Here is a 21,188-nt window from a genome sequence, read left to right as displayed (position 1 = left end):
TATCTTATCTCGCAGTGCCACGCGTTTGGGAGTAGAATTTTTACGTATTTTACACATTTTTATTATTAACAAATTTTTCCCATATTCCTTTTCTAAAGTTCAATTAAATCCGTAAATTTATTTTTATAAAATCAAGTTTTATATTAAAGTAATGATTTCGAAACGTATAAAATATGGCAATTGTGAGGACCACTGAAATTGCACTGAATAAAAGTGCACATGAGAATGAAACAAAAACATTTAAATACATAGCATATTCTCGACTCACTTTTACAGAAAGGAAACCTAACAGTTTCAGTATCACCCAGCGCATAGATACACACTTTAGATTAAACAATTATTTTAAACACCTACGCAAGCCAGCGCATAGTTACGCACTTTAAATTAAACAATTATTTTAAATAGTTGATTAACCTCTTTCTCTTCTCTCGGGTGGGACCCTTGGGAGGGGCTCTCGGGTTTGGGCCTTAGCCGGGTTTCTCTCTTTCACTAAGGAAAAATTAAACTGATTTATGGTACTCTGATTTGCATCTGGTGAAACGATCTTTAGATCCATTCTTCTGAGTTCTATCTTTCTCACGTTCTGTGTTTCTTATCTTTTATTTTTCTCCTTTTTCTTTTTCTTTTTCTATTTCTCTTATTCTTTTACGTTTTATTTGTTTCAGATTAGATCGTCGAGGAATCGATCAACGAGAAATTAAATTTTTACAGGAAATTATTAATTGTATATTTGTTTTCTTCTCATTTTATTTAATTATTAATTTATTTATTAATTACTAATATTATTATTTAATTGTATTCTTATTTTAACTGTATTTTTATATATACATGGTTTTTTCCATGTAATATTACATATTATTTTTGCATATAATTATCTCTTTTCGTTTTATTCTTTTTCTGTTTCAAGTTACTCTTTTCTGTTTCAGATTAGATCATCGAAGGATGATCGATTATCGTGAAATTAAATTTTTACAGGGAATTATTAATTGTATATTTGTTTTTTTCTCATTTTATTTAATTATTAATTTATTTTTTAATTCACATTATTGTTTAATTATATATTTAATTTTAATTGTATATTTGCATATAATTTTGTATATAATTTTTACATGTTTATCTCTTCTTCTTTGATTCTTTTTCTGTTTCAAGTTAGGTGATCGCTGGACCTATCATCGTCGGATTTTTACACTGAAGTTAAAGGAACCTCTCTGCATATAATCTTTATTATATGCAGGAAGGGTATGTCTCCTTGCTTCCGTACGCGAATGATGGGGAAAACACTCACGAGCGTGACGGTTGGCACGCACGTGGGTGTTCGCGATCGCGAGATTTAGTCCTACCGAGGACTTCGTTTTGATTTTTGAAATATCGAATGATAGACACGACCGGTCGTGTCTCGAGATGTTTGAAGCCGACGGTGTGGACGGTGGAGCGATGTGTAAGCGGGGTTTTACACATGTCCAATTTGCCGAGAAGCCTGAAGCTCTCGAAGCGGAAAGGCATCTCGGATCGTGGATTTTAGAGTAGAAGCCCCGCTAGCCGTGTCCTTCCACCAGCCGCATCCGTTTCATCGGCCGAGGACCATGGAGGGACATAGATTTTTTCGGCTGTTTAAAGAATCTTTCTACCTCAGGCGAAGAATCTCTTCTTGTTAAAGAATCTCTTCTACCTCAGAGGAATTTCTTTTCTCCCGTTCGGGCAAGAAAGAAGAACACTCGTTTATGTCGGTTGGCGTAGGGGTTGATGTTCTCCGTAGTGATTAAGCCTAAACTGTGTTCCAACGTACTCGACATACTCGCTTGAGTGTTTCCAGGATACTTATAAGAATCTGTGAATGCTGTAGCATTCAATTTTGTATTTCGACGTTTGTTACGGAAGCACGATCGGTCGTGCTCAAGTGGTGATCGAAGCTTCCGATGTTGGATTGTTGAGCAATACAGTTAAATCGGTTCCCAAATGCGGAGACAAATGGGGCTGCAATTTTAGCGTTTGGAGGGTTGAATTTATCGTGGAGGGGAGATTTCCCTGTTGCTTTGCTTTCTTGATAATAATAGAAGCCGTAAAAAGTAGAGGCACCATTAGTTCGCGAGTCTTCAGATGCAGGAACCTCCACGGGGTGGTACCTGGGTCGGAAGGACTTGGGATATGTCGAAATCTCGTATGCTACAAGTATTATCAAACAAATGGCTGCATTCTTCGAGATATTTTTAAAATCTTTTCGACGTTATTCCAAATTGAACATCGAAGGACATACATTTTCCATTATTTCTTGTATTTCGTATATTCGGCAGTAAATACTCAGTCATTTCTATTTATTGAAACGCAAAGCTATCCTTTAGATAATTGAAATAATTTGTCGAAATTATCATAGTTTATATCGGGTGGGTTACATGGGTGGATCTCCTTCCTTCAGTACCGAAAAATCGAGCTCGTACTCTGGTTTTATCTCGGTGCAGCGAGCTACGTCCATATTTTCTTTCCAATTTCATTTTTCTCCTATGCTCCATTTTACAAATTCTCTTTTCTTATCTTCTCTTCTGAATTCTGTCGTTTTCATGTGCTCGAATGTTCCAGCTTTCTCCTCCTTCTTCTCTTCTTCGATGTATCGTCGAATGGGTCGGTTCATATTCGATCGTTAGACGCGAATACGGGTAGGATAGAAAGAACATTCTCATCTGTGTCGGCGGGCACAGACGTGGTGTTCTCGGGCGCGATTAAAAGTCCTACGGTAAAGGACTCCGTTTGATTGCTAAAACGAATAAATGACCGGTCGTGTGTCGGTTTACGTGCTGTCGAGTATTATGGTTTGGTATCCGTAAGCGTTTACTGAACCTCCTCCAGTTAGCCACCTAAGTTCTTGGCTAATGCGTAGACGCCGCGAACGCGAATGTAGAGTAGAGTCACCGTTATTCTACACTCATAGGAGTGTTCGGGCGCGATTAAAAGTCCTACCGGGGACTTCGTTTTATTGAACATTCGTACGTATTTGATCACGTCGGTCACGCGAATTTTAGAGTAGAGTCCCCGTTAGCCCGCGGGGTCCCCAGTTGCAGCAACCTCCACGTGGTGGGACCTGGGTCGGAAATACTAGCATTTTATTAAAATTTCATAAAATGCCTGTATTACTGAGCGAATGGCTGCATACTTGAAGACTTCTCCAAATTTTATTTCGATATCTTTTCTTTCAATTTCCAACTATATGTCGAAGTACGTACATTTTACTTGCTTCTTACATCTTCCGTATACACAGGAATGAATAATCATTTCTACTTATTGAAACGCATAGCTGTGTAATAATTAAAATAATTATTCCAAATAAATTATTCTTGTTTCTCTCGGGTAGTGCCCTCGGGTATGAGCTTTAGGCGGGTTTGCACTTTTCAATATGCAATAATTGAGATGCAGTAGTCCCCACATAGTGAGATTTGGCTCGATAATACTTATAATATGTTGAAATTCAGTATGTTGAATATATATAAATACTACCACTCAAATAACTGCTTATTAAATTCTCTTCATTTTAATTGCAATTAAACATTAAAGTATTAACACAAACACATAATTATAAAGTACATTTATTATTTAATTCATTTCATTTTATATCACAATTCTATTGTATTTGTCTGTTACACGTACGAGTATAAAAGTATATTTTGAATTTGTACAGATTTGATGCATAAAGTCTCTAAGATATTTAAGGAATGCTTAATTAGTAAATACTCTGTGTTCTGAAATATTACAAAGTAACGTGTCATATATCAATATGTATTCTCATGTATATAACATCATATTTATAATATAATTTTTATTATAAAAGTCTAAGCTCTCATTCAAACATTTTTAATGGCAGTAGATACTATTCTATAAACCCTGTAATTTACAAACATTAATTTACATGTTACATGTCCATTAAATTTATAGCAGATGGACGAAGGTTCGTTTGAAATTCTCCAAAAAGCATAGCAGCCAACCATTTGTATTGTTCATTTTTAGATGTACCAGCTATAATATTACCAAAGAATGGATTTTCCTTGCATCTGAAAAAAATATGCAGTATAGTAAATTATATTTAACTTCCAGAACTCGAGTAACAAAATAATTATTTATAATGATAACTATACCTTGTTGGTTTTTTATTTCTTAATATAAATGTAATAGTCCAGCTGCAAAATGAAAAGAACAGACTAATACAATAAAATACTTAAATAATAAATGTAATTTATTAATAAGTAAACTTAAATAAGAAATTTTTATGATATTAATATTAATATATTTACCCCATTTGTGGATTACGTTTGGTTTCATGTCCCAAATACCAAATAATATCTTCAATTTTCCATTCATGTAATTTAGTAGAACAAACTTTATCTTTGTAACAATATAACTTAGCCTGACTAAATTCAAAAAGATAATTCTTAAAATTTTTTGATTTAACATCCGCAAATTTCAATTCTCCTGATATTGTCATGGGTGGCTTGATCTAAAACAATAAATGATCTTAATTATAATGATCTTAAACAGTAATTGATCTTAAACAATAAATTAAAGCAAAACAATAAATATTTAATTAAAAGAATAATATTGAAAAAGAGGAAAAAGAAAATTGCAACTTAAAAAGCAACGTAATTGTTGCTTCCTGTTTTGACACATAAAAGTATCTTTTTTATTGCTCTGACTCATACTAATTGATCTATCTACGTTAATACAAGTGATGTGGGAAAGTAACATATATAGGCAACTTTGAAATCTCGCTTATATATGTATGTCTTTCCATTTTTAATTATTATTAGACACATGTACGATTTATAATATTAATATAAATATTACCAGAGGTACAATATCCTTGTATAATCTATCTTTCTTCAAGATTAGGATGTTATCTTTTCTATCATCTGGATCCCAATAACCCCATCTCGCTACTGTTTCTAAAACACGTTCGTTATGATGAAGTGGTCTTTTTAAAGCACCTGAAAGTGCATATTCTTCTAGGCATAATTCATGAGCAGGTAGATTAGCTTTTTCTGATAATTCACGACATACGTCAAAAGCTGTCTTTTGTGCTCCGATCTACAAATGAAAATATTCTTTTTTTTTAATATGATAATTATGAAAGAATGTTATTTAACAGTTTAGAATAATTAATAGATATTTACAGCTACATTAACACATTTTCCTTCTTTGGAAAGGAGATATATCCATATTTTTAAATCGCCTGATGGTGCACCACGCAGTCCATTATTTGAAACATGATGTTTCTCAAGAACTTCTAAGATCTTAGCTTCCTTAGCCAGATCGGCATGTGACAATTGATATAATTTTGGAAATAGATGTATCAGGTCACCAATTACTTTTGTTTCCTCTCTGTTCCAATCTTCAGCACTATTTTCTCCTGCATGCATTAAAGTAGGTCCCCAAACTGCCGAGAGATTCTCAACAGTCATTAAGTTTCTTGAACTTTGTTGACTGAGATAATGAAGATGAGCAAGAATTCTACGTATAGTTGCTGAAGTTATAGGATCCAGTGTCGTCAATAAATTTCTATAAATTTGTATTCTTTCATTTTCGTTGCTGAGTTCTAAATACAAAATGAAAAATATTACAAATACAAATATATACGTATGTCTCGTTTACTTTGAAGATAACTCTGATATAAAATTCTTGAAACTTTGACAATTATGATTTACCTGAGCTTCGACAAAGCAGATTATGTATACTAGCAGGAAATAAAGATTCTGGTAAATCCCGAAGAAATCTTCGAAGAACCGTAGCAACGTCATGTTCAGTATAAGATCCTCGAGTAATTTGTATGGCCCATGCATCTCTTCTAAAAGCTTCCAGTAATTTAATGACAGCACTGCTAGATCCACTGCGACGATAAATCCCTTCCGACATTATACCTGTTATTAAAAAAGAAAAAAGAAAATTATGCTTTAATATTACAATAATAATTAATTTAGATTCATATAATATTTATTAACCATGCGTGGAGATAAAATTGATGCATTTGTCGAGAATTACAGGAACATTGTCTTGAGTGATTTGTTGTTGATGTAACGCTGGACCACAGCTAGTAGCGGCTTGATACAAAGCATGTCTCCATGCAGAAGCTTCTTTTGAACCTGGTGCTGCTATATGCAATGCACCAGAACCACCAGCATCAACGACTACTATAGGTACATTGTCTGAATTTGGTCCTTCTTGTTCTCGCAATACTGAAATAAAATATTTAACATACATCAATCACGAGTTAAAAGGAATAATGTGCCATAATAAGAAACGACATATATTGTAACAATAATGCTTAATAGGATCACGAGACAGTAGACCTTAATAAGGTCAAAATAATATTACTTTTTTACATGGAATATTTCTATCTTATGTATGTCTATACGTATATACATATTTACCTATATAACGTGCCTTTCGTAAATCTAAATATTCCAGTACTGCAGGCTCCGATGAATTTGTATAAACCAATGTTCTCTTTTGAAGAAGAACCCAAGCTGGGAACCACGTACCTGTTATACCTTCCTGCAATCAGAATATATATTTTAAAAAAAAGATTTCTTCAGTGATGGATAATAATCTCATACCTTTTATCAAATTCCTTGTACGCTAAGAAAATTGTAATATCACTATTATACCGACAAATAATGTATTCTCTTAGCATTATCTTCTATAAAAATGTTCTCATACCTTTAAGTAAACCCAACCAGCTCTGGTAAGATCAGATGTGTATTTTATAGGAAAAACTGACGTCATTGCTTCTAAAATTTTTTGAGCCCAACTTCTTCTCTCCGCTATACCCTTTGCGTAGAAGATATATACATGGGGTTTAGATTCGCTACTGATTGCTATACAATGTACTGTTTCACCATCAACTACTCTGTCGTTAGAAATATTTATTTAGAAATAAAATTGTACTATCAAACGTAGAAATGTATTGTTCATAGATCAAACATAAACTTACTTAATATCTTGCAAAAGATGAATACTATAAACATTTTCAAGATGAATAGTTTCCTTTAGCGTAGACATACTCTTGTCATTATAAAAACACAATTTTGGACCCGTCAAAACGGCAGCTCTTTGAACCAAATCTCTAGCTCTTTCTATACCAACTCCAGTTTTATAAACTATACCTCTGTGCGTAGTATTGCATTGTGAAATTTTACACTTGGGTCTATCCATTTTCATTTGCTTCGAATTATGATCACCAGATCCATCATGATCACGATTTCTGGATAACAATTTACTACCACTTCTAACAAAATTTATAACATTTGGTTTGATCACGTTAGCAGTGGAATCTTGACTTAGTTTCTTTAGCTTTTGAATGACGCTGACTTTCTTCGAATCATCGTTTGTCGTTTTAACCATTGGAAGAGGATTTGATGTGGCATCGTCAACAAATTTCCCTATAGTCATTTTAGATTCTATGGTTGTTGATTGAATGCTTGCCGATGAAAAATCAGAAGTGATTTTAGTGGTAGATTTTCTAGGTGGTACAGCCGGTTGCTTTCTTCTTGCCATTTGTGCCAGTTTTGGTAAAAGTGCTGGATTCTTACCTGTACAAAAATAGATATTACAATAACCAAGAAATAATTTTAGTTAAGTAAAGCGGATTAAAATTTTAACGATATTTACCAACTTCGACTTCGTCGTACTCGTTCTTAGGTAAAGAATCGAATCTCTTAGGTGGTTCAGGAGGTATCAAAGAGTCCTCGACTTTTTTTTCTTCCAATTCCGTCGGCTCTTCGTTTTCGTTATCTTCGTGCAGATCTACGGTACTTCCAGGATTACTGGACGAGTCATTCGTCGCTAAAAGTGCTTCCAACAACATCAAATCGTTACTCTCGTAATTACTATAAACGTTTTCTTCAGAAGTCTTGGCGAATGGATCGAATTCGAATAACAAAGATTTACTACTACTGCTCTCTTTTTTTACATCCGATAACATAGATTCAAACAATTTTTCATCTTTACCACCCTTTGACGAAATACAATTCTCATAAATAGAATTCTGTAAGGAGATCAAACTGGCATTAAACGATGTAAAATTTCTATTGACGTTCACCGCCTGTTCCAAAGTTTCCTCCTCGGTACTGGATATCCTATCGAGTTCATTAACAATTTCGGATTTATTTGTAGGCGGGGTAGTGTCATAAAATGTCCAAGAATCTGATCTCGACAATCTCCTGTCAACGTCGGACTTGTTGTCACTGGTTAAACTTACGTTGATGTCAGACAAATTTAAACTCTGATCCGAATCGCTGGCCTGCAAAGAAACAAAGGGTAATGTTAAAATGTCGAATACAAAAAAAAAAAAAAACAAAATTGATAAGAAGAAAAATGATAGAAGAAAATAACGAGAGTTATGACGAGTTAGTTACCTGATGTTGAACAAAATTGAAGACGTTGAAACTCGATTCAGGAAAATCTCTTTGTACTTTTTCAGAGATGGTAGAACTAAGAGTATCATAATGGCCGCTGCTGCTCGACGTAAATGAATTTAATTCGTCGTTGATAGATTCTACAGGAAGCGGGGGTGGCGGATATACTGGTGGTGGTGGACTATATCGTAACCCGGATAGATCTTCCTCGTTTCTGATACTTCTTAGATTACTACTGAACGGACTGTGAAAGGTAATACTGCTAAATATATCATCGGCAGGCATCGAAACGCATCTTTCGTCTTCAATCGTATTATCATCGCCGATTTTTTTCGTATTGCCGAGATTAGAATCATGCAACATGTCTTCTTGATTGAGGGACGTCAATCTCCGTGTTAAAAGATTCTTCATCGATTTTTCAAGACGTATGCTAACGTTCCTAGTACTCGATATAACCGCTCGTCCCTTCAGCGTCATCTTCTCAGATATTTCATCCTTCAATTGACGCGAACTAGTACTCAATTGACGAAAAAATTCGTTCGAATTTCTCGATTGCTCGGTACTGCTCGATTTGGTTTCGTCACTTTTCTGACTCGATTGACTCGATTCGCTGCTTGGACTTTTGCTACGTGGCGATGATGATGATGTTGCTGGCGATAAAACAGGTGGTATTTTTCTTGGCGCCGGTACTGGACGTTCGGCCATTATTGACCTTGGCTTTGGTATCGGTTTTGCTTCCATCTTTATCTTTCATTAATGTTTTTTCTTTCTTTTTTTTTTTCAATAAACTACACCACCTCCCATCCTCCCCATCAAAAAAAAAAAAAAAGAAAAGCTCTCTCTCCGTCTATCTCACATCCGTAATCTCTTTACATATCTCCCTTTATCATTATTACTTTCCACGTGTGGTATCGATATTGTCAGGCTAATAAAAAGAGCAATTGGAGGATTCGCAGAAGTTGAAGGTTGAATCAGCGTAATTGACGGATTTGTATACAGGGAAGGATCGTCTGTCCACCCCTTTCCTCCTTCCACTACCCCCCTTTTTTCACGACTCGATAATAATCACAGACAATCGAGATGGAAAGTAATAAATTCTCGTGTAAAAATTATCCTATGTTCTCTGATTAAACGTGAAACGTGACTCACTGTTACCAGTTTCGCGATACCGTACATTTCCGGTTTAGAACATGCGTATCGAATTCACCAGAAGAAAGAAAGATTATATTTAGATTTTTCTATCTCGATCTTTCCATTGTATCTTTCGACTGCCATTCGATGTTTCATCGTTCGAGAGGGAGAAAAGAAAAATTTGTGTGAAAAAAGAAAAAATAAAAAGAAAGAAAAAATAAAAAGAAAGAAAAACAATTTTCGCGTATGGCTACTGCGTTTTATAGTGAAAACATTTCGAATGAATCATATCCCAAACTCGTCAATAAATTCTGTAAACAAAAAGGAAATACATATATATATATATATTTTTTTTGTAATAAATATAAAAGAACAAATTAATAAAAATCAACAAAAGAATCGATCGGAAACTATTAACTCTTAATGCTTCGGTGATCACCGTTCAAGGTCGAACATTCTTCTAATGTTCACTCACCGATTCATTTCTTTCGTTAAAATATAAAAATCTATTTGTGAGAGAAATTGTTGCAGATAGACTACTACAAAAAATGCATCGGAATGCAACAAGGTTTTAATGATATAATTATAAGTTTATATTCTCACAGCTGCATCGATAGAACATTCATACAAATATTTATTGATACTACCGATCATTTGATCTATCGATTCTCTTCCACTTCTTTTATACTTTGTTATCGAAGTAATAACTTTGATGAACTGTACTTTTTTTTTTCTTTTTTAAAAGACGCGTTCGAAATGATACTACTACGCAACTACTCAATATCTTCCACGAATGAACGTAGAGAAAGAAGCAATATGGCGATCGATCGATCGATGGATCGATCGATGGATCGAACGAACGAATGATCACACGACCAAAATATGTTTTCTATATATATATATATGCATATATATTTATAAATACATTTAATTCGCAATCGCCCTTGATGATGGTGGATATGTTAAGCAAATTTAAAAAAAGAAAAAAAAAGAAGAAAAAAAGATTTAACAAAATAATTAAATGATTCTACTTTTTAAATGAAATATTTGTAAAAAAAAAAAAAAAAAAAGCTAGTAAATAAATACTAATAAAAGAACGAACGTCATAGAAGTGTGTCCTTTTAAACTTCAAACTGGTTATAATATGAGTGTGACACTGATTCACTGATTCGCATAGAGTCACGCACACAAACACATAGATACATGGGCGCGTGCGCACACAGCTGAGAGAACAAAGAAATCTCTAGGACATTTAATAATGGAGAGTGAAGGAAATGATTTTCTCTGTGAACATGAAATGGAACTAAAAGAATTAAGGAAAAAGAAATACAATAAAAATACATAAAATAATAATAAAAAATAAGAGGAAGAAAAAAGAAAAAAAAATGAAAAATACCTTTCTTCTTCTCTCGTTTTTCTCCTTTTCTTTTTTCAATAATCCACCACTTGCATGAAAAAAAAACGTAGCACGAACGAACGAACGAACGAACGAACGAACAAACGAACAAACAAACAAACTAATAATAATAACAATAATAATAATAACAATAATAATAAAAAGTAAAATGTATGTCAGTCATTCGAGGATAGTGAAAGTCTCAGCATTATGTTCTCAACCAGGTAGTAGATATATATATCGTCATCGTGGGTCAGAGACCCACAACTGGGTATACTACGGTTGGTTGTTGGCACTGTTGTCGCAACTTCTCCTTTTCTCTTCCCCTTGACCGTCGTCGACCACTGCTTCTCTCTTTTTTCACTTCAGTTGAAGATCTTGTACATTGCAGAAAAGATAAACGACACACAATACTTGTCACCAAATATTTATTCAACTGCACTGTGTCCTATTTAGTTGAAAGAAATATATATCAACTTCCATGTTATTGGATGCAATTAAGAAGCAAAAAAAAAAAGAAATAAAATAAAATGAAAAAGAAACACTATTCTTTATCTCACTCCGTGTCTCCTTAGTTACACGCGATAAAAGTGATCAACGAAAAAATAATGAAATGATAGAGAGAATGAAAGGCAGAGAGAGAGAGAGTAAGAAATAGGAAAAAAATAACTGCGGATAACAAAAACGATTAAAAAAATAATTATTACCACTAGTATATAAACACATCCGAACAAGATCGGATATCGTACTGAAAGTCTACCCTTCGTCAGAGATGCACGAAGCTTGCTATCTTTCCCCTTCCACAAACTCTTCTGATCAACCATAGCTCCCTCTTTCCCTCTTTCTCTCTCTCTCTCTTTTGCTCTCTCTTTTTCTCTCTTATCCTCTGGTATATCCGGTCTTCTTCTATATACATTGCAACTCCCACCAAACCGAAGCACAGTATTCTGGTGTCTAGCACGACGTCAAATGATGGCTGCTGGATTATTGGGATTTATGTCTCCTCATATTTTCTATCTTAGTTTATTTCATCGATTATTATTGTTTCAAAGGATTCCTGTGATTATTTATATATTTATGTGTAATCATGTTACGTAAGACATTTTTGTAGAAATTATTATTATTATTATTATTATTATTATTATTATTATTCTTTTGTGTTTGTTTTACTTAATTATTTTTTCTTTCATCGTTGTATATTTGTATCTGTGATATATTTTTAATAATCTTTGATAATTTTATTTGTTATATAATTGAAAAAAGAGAATCTCTCTCTCTCTCTCTCTTTGTATATATATATATATATACGGAACGAGCATTCTAAATAAGCGAATGATTCATCATACCATTGCTGACTAAACTGTTATGCCGATAATTGTTATCGGTGTAAGTAATATAATCGTATCATATATATATGATTCTAGTTACAATTTTTACCATTTTTATCTTCAGAAAGAAAGAGAGAAATAGAGAGAGAAAAAGAGAGATAGAGAGAGAGAGAGAGAGAGACAGAGAGAGAGAGACAGAGAGAGAAAGAGAAAGAGAAAGAGAAAGAGAAAAAAGAAATATGTGTGTGTATATATATATATTATCTTTAATAGTCATTGCATGTTGATTGAAGTTAATTAATGACGATATTTAATTGTCATTGTTATATTGATTTTAATGTAAATTTCATAAAAAATTAAAATATGCTTCTCTTTCTTTTCTTTTATATATATATATATTAATATATAGGTAATATTATATATGCATTGATTAGCTCGTTAATGTATTTTAATGAAACCTTTATTAAGATTTATAGTACCATAGCCAAATAGTGACTTTCGTTATATAAACAGGTAACACTTTTCCCAAAGAAGTGTTTCAATATAGATGCAAAGTTAATATCATTATTAAATTTTATTGGAAATGAATTATTTATTTGAAAATAATTCTCAATGGATATGTTCATTTTATATATATATATATATATATATATATTTATATATATATATATATACACACACATATACATTATGTAAAAAAAAAAAAACAAAAAAAAAAAGAAAGTTGTTAAATAAAAAAATTAGCATCTACATTTGAAGTTAACTTCAATGGAAATTTTTACTACCTTTTAGAGATCACAATGGTGACGACAGATTGATTTATATTTATTTATTTACGAAAAAATGATCATTACGTACGAAACTAATCGCGGTACAGATTCACGCATACAATTACATCAAAATCCGTATACATACACACGTACAGGTGTACAGATATGTCCATGCAATCATACCATTCGAATTGATTTCATTGATTTAACAATTAAAAACATTTGCTGATCCTATCGTAAATATGTTTTCCTAATCAAGAGGACGGTGTGCTAAGGACGAGTTCTTCGCTTTTCTCTTTTTCTATTTTAATTAATTAATTGATTGATCAATCGATCAGTTTGTCACTTGGCTGCACAAATTCTGTACACTGCACAGTAGTTAATAACAGTCGTATATGATCCCCGATTTAAAAATCCTCGTTTCTTTTTTTTTTCTTTTTTCTTTTTAGATTTAATTCATTAGACGAGTCGGACGTTTGAAAACCTAAAAGATCTAATTTTACAATATCATAGAGCCCTCGCAACATTTGATAAAAAAATACTATAATAATAGGTCTTTTTTCTTCTCCTTCTTCTTCGTCTTCTTATTCTTTCTCTTCTTCTTCTTCTTTTTTTTTATTTTTCGTTTTTTTTTTTTCCTTTTTTTTCGTATACTTCCAGATCATTTACGACCACTATTTAACATAAATTTTGCAGACGTGACCCTGTACCACAACTTTGTCGTTTTATTGGAAAGAGAGGAACGAGTGATTTGAATATACATTATAAGTATATAACTGGAACACAGAGACGATTGTTTAAACAACTCGTGTATTGTGTGTGTGTGTGTGTTTTTTTTTTTTATGTGTAATTCTTAACCGGCGAAGAGACAAGTAATTTTTTAAGATACAAATTTAATTGAATCTTCTTTTCATACTCATCAAGTCATTACAAATCAAATAATAATGCAAGAAAGATCATCTATTCGTTGCAAAGCGATTGGATAAGTATTAGTTAATATTATTTGATTTATAAATTATCATTGAATATAAATAAATTTATATATATATATATATATATATATATAATTCTAATTCACCGGGCAAGAATGAACGTTAGTTTGTTCTATAATTTTTTTTTTTACTTTTTTTCTTTTTTTATTTTTTTTATTTTTTTTTTAAATTTCAATTTGTCAATTGTCTATAACTTGAATATGTAATAGAGAGAGGAAGAGAGAGAAAGAGAAAAAGAAAGAGAGACAGAGACAGAGAAAACAGTAAGGGTTTAGAGATAGTATTAATATAGAGAAAGAGAGAGACAGAAAGTGACAGAGATTCGAAGAAAATATCTGTAGGCACACCCACATACACACATATACATATATTAATACATTCGAAGATCGCATTAAGTCCTTCAATATCATATTTTTTTTTTTCTTTTTGGTGAGAGCAAACCGCAATTTTAGAATTGGATTTACTATGGACCGTCCAACACGAGCCACCTTAAAACGATTATTTAATTTATGTAAATATTTAACTATATGTAACTTTATATATATATATAAAAGAAAAAACGAAAAAGAAAATAATTAATTATAATAACAATTGTAATAACAAAACCATCCTCTTGTGTAACAAGATCAAGCTCGTGAAGGATCTTTTCTTTCTCTCTTTTTTTTTTTTTTTTTACTTTTTGTACGGTTCGCGCAGATTTAATATATATATAATTACTGTATATATATATTTATATTTATATTATAATACGTTATATTCAATTTAATAGCAAATATATTATCACATTTAGATTGTATTAATTTTTAAGACGTTTCTCTCTGCTGATATCCTTCGACGAATTTACTTTACATACGTCTATAATTCTTAATTATTAAATCATTAATTGTAATAATATTAGTTTAATCGTTTTCTTTAGAAATTAAACGAACAAATAAAAAGAAAAATGGAAACAAAGCTTTTAATCGTTCAAGTATACTTTCCAATTAATGTTCATTATAATTTGTTTCATGATGAATTTTCTTTTCTTTTCTTTTCTTTTCTTTTATTTATTTATTTATTTATTTATTTAGATAATAATTCGTCGAAGGATTACCAAAGTTAATGGACAGTAGAATTTCACAAAAGAATATATATATATACATACATTTACAGAAATATATATATATATATACATATATTATTTGAGAAATATCATTACTATCAAATTCGTTTCTCTGTCCACGTATATCAATTTAAACCTAAGAAACATTAATATAGAATATATTATGTAGTGTATATATATAAGGTATATACGTTAAGACACTTACTGCTACAGCAAAATTCAACAATTAAAAGATTTTATAACAATCAGTTTTTTTTTTTTTTTTTTTTCGTTATCTCCTTAAAGTTGAAGTACGTTTTACTCTTGTGTCTTTTTCGTTTTTTTTTTTTTTTATTTCTTTTTATTATTATTATTATTATCTTCATTCTATTCTCAAACTTTCTTTCTTTTTCTTTCTAATCCTCTCTCAATCGAAATAATTCATTGAAAAGTTTAAGAATAGAGAAAATACATTCATCGATGATTTTTTTCGTACTTCCACTCGCAGAGCAGCCTTTTTCATTTTGCCTATCTTTCTCTTTTTCTCTTCTTTTTCTTGCTTTTTTTTTTTTATTTATTTATTTTTTGCTTCTTTTCTTTTTCTTTTATTCTCCTTCTCCTTCTTCTTCTTTTTCTTTTTCTTTACAACGTTAATCTCACTTTTTATTTTTCTTCATCGACCTCTCAAAATCCTTCTTTGGCACACATTATTTATTTATTTCATTTTATTGATGATACGACATTTATGATAAATAGCCCTTGTGTGTTTACGATTAACTAGAATAAAATCTCGCATACACCTGAGACTTGCTCGGACGATACAAGCTGATTATTATTATTATTTTTTTTTAGTTCGTTTTTTTTTTTCTTATTTTCTTCTCCTCCTAAATTTTCAATCTTTCCACGTTTTAAGCACCGTATGCAGACTATATATATATATATATATATATATATATATATATATATATATATATATATATATATATGACGAGTCAGTGATTATGATAAAGTGGTTTAAAATCATTTAAGGTATTTTATGATATACACATTAATATTTTTAAAACAATAAAATTACATAACAGAATTATATATATACTTTTTTTTTTAAATACACTTCGATTTTTCTCTTTTTCTCTTTGTTCTTGTTATTACATAGACAAAACAATTTTTATATGATTCAAAAATCAAATGATTTCAAAATGAAAATCACTTTCATAATCACCGATTCATATATATATGTATATACACATATACATACATATACATATATACATACATATACATATACATACATATACATATACATATACATATACATATACATATTTATTTATTTATACGAATGAAATGTCAACAAAGAGATGTTTTGAGCTGATATACTTCGTGTTATTATCTTCTTTATACTAATCTCGAATAATCAAAAAAATCCAGCTAAGAACTTAGAAAAATCTACTTAAACGGATATCTCTTTAAACGAAATATTCATTGTAAAATATTTCAAGTTAAATATATCTTAATGTAACGTATGTACACGTTATATAATAAATAACATAAATTCGTCACTCGACTATACTTTAATACTATGCAACAATTATAATCAAGAGCCAGTTTTTATAGGCAGGCGGCGTATATATATATTTATATAAATAAATAAATATATATATATATAAAAAATCATGTGAGAGAGAGATATATATATAAAAAGATGTCGTTGGAAATTTATCGTTCACCGTTTGCAATAAACACGTTACAAATATAAAATATCATTTAAATACAATATATATCAAAAGCAAGAAAGTATATTATTATTATTGTTATTATTATTATTATTATTATTATTATTATTATTATTATTATTATTATTATTATTATTAATATTGTTATTAATATTATTATTGTTATTATACTTGTGTTTGTGTCTGTGTATATGTATGTATGAATTCAGAATATAGTAATTAACGAGCTCTTTAATCGTGCAACACATACCATATCTCGAGAGTTCTTGCTATATGATCATTTTCTACAAAATGTTGTTTGTTTTTTGTCTGCAATTTATTTTTTTTTTCTATTTCTTTCTTTTTTAATTTTTTTTTTAATTTTTTTTTTTCTTTTCTTTTCTTTAATTATCGACTAGAACGTAGTAAGTAGAATAGATTCAAAATTGACACACATTTATAAGTATTGGCTTTCGTTATTTTCATCACCTTTTCCCCCCCTTTCAACCCTCCTTATGTTCCTTCAATAACTTTTTTCTTTTTTCTTTTATTTGTTTGTTCTTTTTTCTCTTCAAAATCTCTTTGCAACGATCCTTCAGGGGACGGTTTTCTTTTTGTCGACTTGAAAGAGCTTATACGCGTTTAAGAAAAAAAAAGTAATAATAATAAATAAATAAATAAATGAAACGAATGAATACACTGTACGTGCTTTCCTTTATAAATAATTCAAATGTATAAATTATTGAATTAAATTATTTGCAAAATAGCACCCTTTTTCTAGTTTAGCCAAGAGTTCTCCTGTTAATATTGATATTACATTTAATATATGGATCATGTGATACAAGCAACGCGATATTAAAATTGAATTGAATATATAAAAAGATGGAATGAGAAATATATATATATACACACACACACATACATACATATATATTATATATATACATATATACATAAATATATATATGTATATACATATATATATATATTGGACAGGAGACTCTTCAGCTTTAAATCGATTATAGAATTGCAGTCTTAATCTTTCTCATTCGTTAATCACGGCAGAATATTCATATAAATAAAATGACATATACATACATATGTATATGATGCCGTGAAGCACACCTATTATCAGTCTTTCACTATGATCCAGTCTACAAGTCTAGCACCATTATGCAGCTTTCCTTTTTCGTCATTACCGAGACCAAACGGTTCGAATACCGAATGTATTATTACTTTTTTATTATTTTTTTTTTTTATATTTATTTATTTAATTTAATTTAATTTAATTTTTTTTTTGTTTTCTTTAATAACAATAATTAATTAATTAGCGTTTATTAGTGTTTATATGCAAGTGGTTTATTTTTTTTATTTACTTTTTTTATGTTTTTTTTTTTTAAATTTTTCTTTAATCTTTAATAATAAAATCCGAAGGATTAGATTGAGAATGATCATCGACGATGAGATCACATGCAGATTTCTATAGATCACTGATTTACTCGAAGTCTAATTATATCATATCGATTATGATTAGAGATCGATGATCTTGACATCATTTACATTTATAACTTCGTAGGTTTTTTCTTGACTTTAGTACTACATATATCATACGTAATATATATATATATATATATATATATATATATATATATATATATATATATATTTACACACATACTTATACAAGAGACAAAATGTTGTTTGAATCAAATTGACATTATAAATTATGTAATACTCTTGAATCTTGCGAAACTTTGTTTATAATAATCTCTCAATCTCTGACCATATCGAAAAAGTTCAAAGACGAAGATGGACGAACGTTTCATTTTTATAATAATTTTTCTCCTACGTTGTGTATAAAAAAAAAAAAAAAAGAAAAGAGAGAGAAAAAACGGAGAGAAAAAGAAAGAAACAAAGAAACAAACAAACAAACAAAAAGAATAGAAAACGAAATAAAACGAAATAAAAAATTTACATAGAGACATCGATCTTAAATTATCCATCTTCTAGAGATAATATACGATTTCTCATAATCGAAGTTTCACGATAGCCTCTTATTCTTCATTTCACAGCCATTCTCACTTTCAAGATCTTCCTACCATGCTACATTTAAATAGTAGCTGAAAATATTCGATTGATTATTTATCGATCGATTTGAGAAATGAATGATATTATACAGAGAGATAGGAAGAGTACGAGCCAAAAAGAGTAACCCTCGAGTAATCAAAATAAATAGTTTTATCCAATCTATAAAATTCTGACAAAGAAAAAGAAAAAATTGACTCACGAAAGTTTTGCAAAAGTTTCGCAAAAGCTTGATTGATTTTATTTATAAAAAAAAAAAAAGAAAGAAAGAGAGATCACTTAGGATTACTTGTTTTTGGCCTGACCACCCACCCCTTTTCACACCCCTCTTATCCCCGCCACGCCCCGCCCCACCCAACTCACCCACACGTTCTCTGCGATATGTCTAAAAAAAAAAAAGAAAAAAAAAGGAAAAAAAAAGAAAACGAATTATTTACCTCTGACCGAAAGTCGTTTAGAGGCTAAGTCGTTCTTTCCCTTGCACTAATATATCTTCGTTTTGCACTAATTCGTCGACTCAGGATTGGAGGACGGCGATGATGCGGGACTTTGTACGACGATCGAGTCATCTTTATCGTTCATAGTTGGCGCTATCAACATGCCACGTGGACTGAACGTATCGCAATATAAATTCTCTTTCTTGTGGACTCGTCTAACATGACTGCGTAGATTATCACGTCGTGCACTTCTGTATGCGCAATGCGGACAGAGATGTGGTTTCTCGCCGGTGTGCATGCGACGATGTTGAATCAACTGAATCATCAAAATTCCATATTTATATATATTTCACACTTATATATATAGGTCGATATTCATTAAATTATTCATAGGATTAATTTAGCGAACGAATATTACGATTGTTAAGAAAAAAAGAAAAGGATTTTTTTTTCTTTTTTTTCTTTTTTTTTTGTAAAAAGAAATGACAATACGTTCAATGTGTTATTACCTTTTTCAATTGAACCGTACGGAAGATACAAATATCGCAACAAAAGTAACGATCGTCTCGGTGCCTTCTCATGTGTCTACTTAAATCAACCTCGGATGATCTATCAGCACCGCATACTGCGCAACTAACTCTTGTTTCTGGGGCCGTTCCTCTGGCGTGTGCCCTTAAATGCCTTTGGAAAGCTTTCTCGATCGTACAGGCATAGGAACATAAGGTGCATCGATATTCCTCTCTTTCGTATCTAATTTTTCCGAGAAAAGAAAACGATAAACCATAATCAAACAAAATCATAATAAATGTAGATTAAGAGAAGAAAAAAGAAGATGAAGAAGAAGAAGTAGAAGTAAAGGATAGATGACTTTTCATTTTTTGATAATTTATATGTATCAAAGAAATATATGTAAAAAAATGATTTGGACTTGAGTACCTATACCTGACGCGTTGCAAGGCCAGCGTACGTTTCTTTCCAGTAGGTGTCATTCCTTGTGCTACATGTGCTGCTACATGAGTTTCCATTTCACATCTACTGTTCGTTGTAAAATCGCAACCTGAGGCAGGACAAGTCCTTGATTCTCTCGTTTCCGTACCATTTAATGTCGGATGACAATCCGCAATATGTTTCCTTAAAGCTGGTCTAGTTGGGGCTACTACGTCGCAAGAACCACATGAATATCCTCGATGTACGTTATTAGCGTTTGGACTACTACCTCTTGATCTGTCTCAAATCATTTCAATATTATTTCTTATTCTACTGATTCGTTCAGAACAAAATGAATAAATAAATTTTTCAAACTGTGAATATATATACCTCTCCGTGTAAGAAGAATGCTCGCTTTCGGAATCACTATCGGAAGGTATATTTGGAATTTGTGTAGCTTCTAATGCTGCAGTAGCTGCTGATAACCTTCCTAACATTGCCGTATAAGCACCTAATACCCAACCATTTAACACTGGCGATATCGCACCTTCCTATATATGTATATATATATATATATATTTATACATATGTACATATATATATATATATGTGTGTGTGATAAATATTTCTGATATTATATAGAAATTACATTAGATTTTATTTCTAATTAATTCAACAGATAACGTACCTTATCGAGACCTAAACAGGACATTGGGTTTAACAATTTCGTTGGGAAATTGTTATTAGTCGACTTACGCGAACTTCCGGTACTTCCTGTATCACTTTCCTCCTCCTCTTCATTTTCATTAGTCTCGATTTGTTTAGAAGTCTGAATAATGCGAAAATTTTTGTTTTGTTTTATTTTCTCTTTCTTTCTTTCTTTCTTTTTCTATTTTATATATATATACTTTTTTTTTTATTTTTTTTTATAAA

The 21,188-nt window shown here is 30.9% G+C and overlaps 2 protein-coding genes across 17 annotated transcripts in view; both read right to left on the bottom strand.

Annotated features, from left to right (window-relative positions):
* Positions 1 to 3,559: 3,559 nt before the first annotated feature.
* On the bottom strand, positions 3,560 to 12,080 carry LOC127072330 (uncharacterized). 4 transcript variants are annotated; one of them, XM_051012665.1, is made up of 14 exons: positions 11,628 to 12,054; positions 10,921 to 11,368; positions 8,394 to 9,835; positions 7,648 to 8,278; positions 6,971 to 7,568; positions 6,697 to 6,886; positions 6,408 to 6,531; positions 5,979 to 6,212; positions 5,685 to 5,897; positions 5,154 to 5,575; positions 4,828 to 5,067; positions 4,278 to 4,480; positions 4,122 to 4,163; positions 3,560 to 4,037 (listed from the first exon to the last, which is right to left on the bottom strand). In XM_051012665.1, the coding sequence occupies exons 3-14, from the start codon at positions 9,132 to 9,134 to the stop codon at positions 3,899 to 3,901; spliced, it is 3,777 nt and encodes a 1,258-aa protein (XP_050868622.1). In that variant the 5' UTR covers positions 9,135 to 9,835; positions 10,921 to 11,368; positions 11,628 to 12,054; the 3' UTR covers positions 3,560 to 3,898. The 4 variants fall into 4 exon arrangements, with proteins under 4 accessions (XP_050868622.1, XP_050868621.1, XP_050868623.1 ...); XM_051012664.1 differs by having other exon boundaries at positions 10,921 to 12,054; XM_051012666.1 differs by lacking the exons at positions 10,921 to 11,368; positions 11,628 to 12,054 and having other exon boundaries at positions 8,394 to 10,570.
* A 3,342-nt stretch (positions 12,081 to 15,422) lies between these two features.
* Positions 15,423 to 21,188, bottom strand: part of LOC127072356 (zinc finger protein 449-like) — a 10,337-nt gene continuing 4,571 nt past the window's right edge. For 11 of the 13 annotated variants that reach the window (XM_051012758.1, XM_051012749.1, XM_051012757.1 and 8 more), the window contains 5 exons: positions 20,944 to 21,084; positions 20,646 to 20,806; positions 20,265 to 20,552; positions 19,838 to 20,078; positions 15,423 to 19,644 (listed from right to left, as the gene is read on the bottom strand). In XM_051012758.1, coding sequence (XP_050868715.1) covers positions 19,396 to 19,644; positions 19,838 to 20,078; positions 20,265 to 20,552; positions 20,646 to 20,806; positions 20,944 to 21,084 — 1,080 coding nt within the window. In that variant the 3' untranslated portion in view covers positions 15,423 to 19,395. The remainder of the gene's footprint in view (positions 19,645 to 19,837; positions 20,079 to 20,264; positions 20,553 to 20,645; positions 20,807 to 20,943; positions 21,085 to 21,188) is intronic. The other 2 variants (XR_007785349.1, XM_051012759.1) reach the window with 2 other exon arrangements.

The sequence above is a fragment of the Vespula vulgaris genome, chromosome 25 (genome assembly GCF_905475345.1).
Source record: "Vespula vulgaris chromosome 25, iyVesVulg1.1, whole genome shotgun sequence".
Lineage (NCBI taxonomy): Eukaryota > Metazoa > Arthropoda > Insecta > Hymenoptera > Vespidae > Vespula > Vespula vulgaris.
Note: the sequence above shows the minus strand (reverse complement) of the source record. Positions and strands in the feature narration are given on the sequence as shown.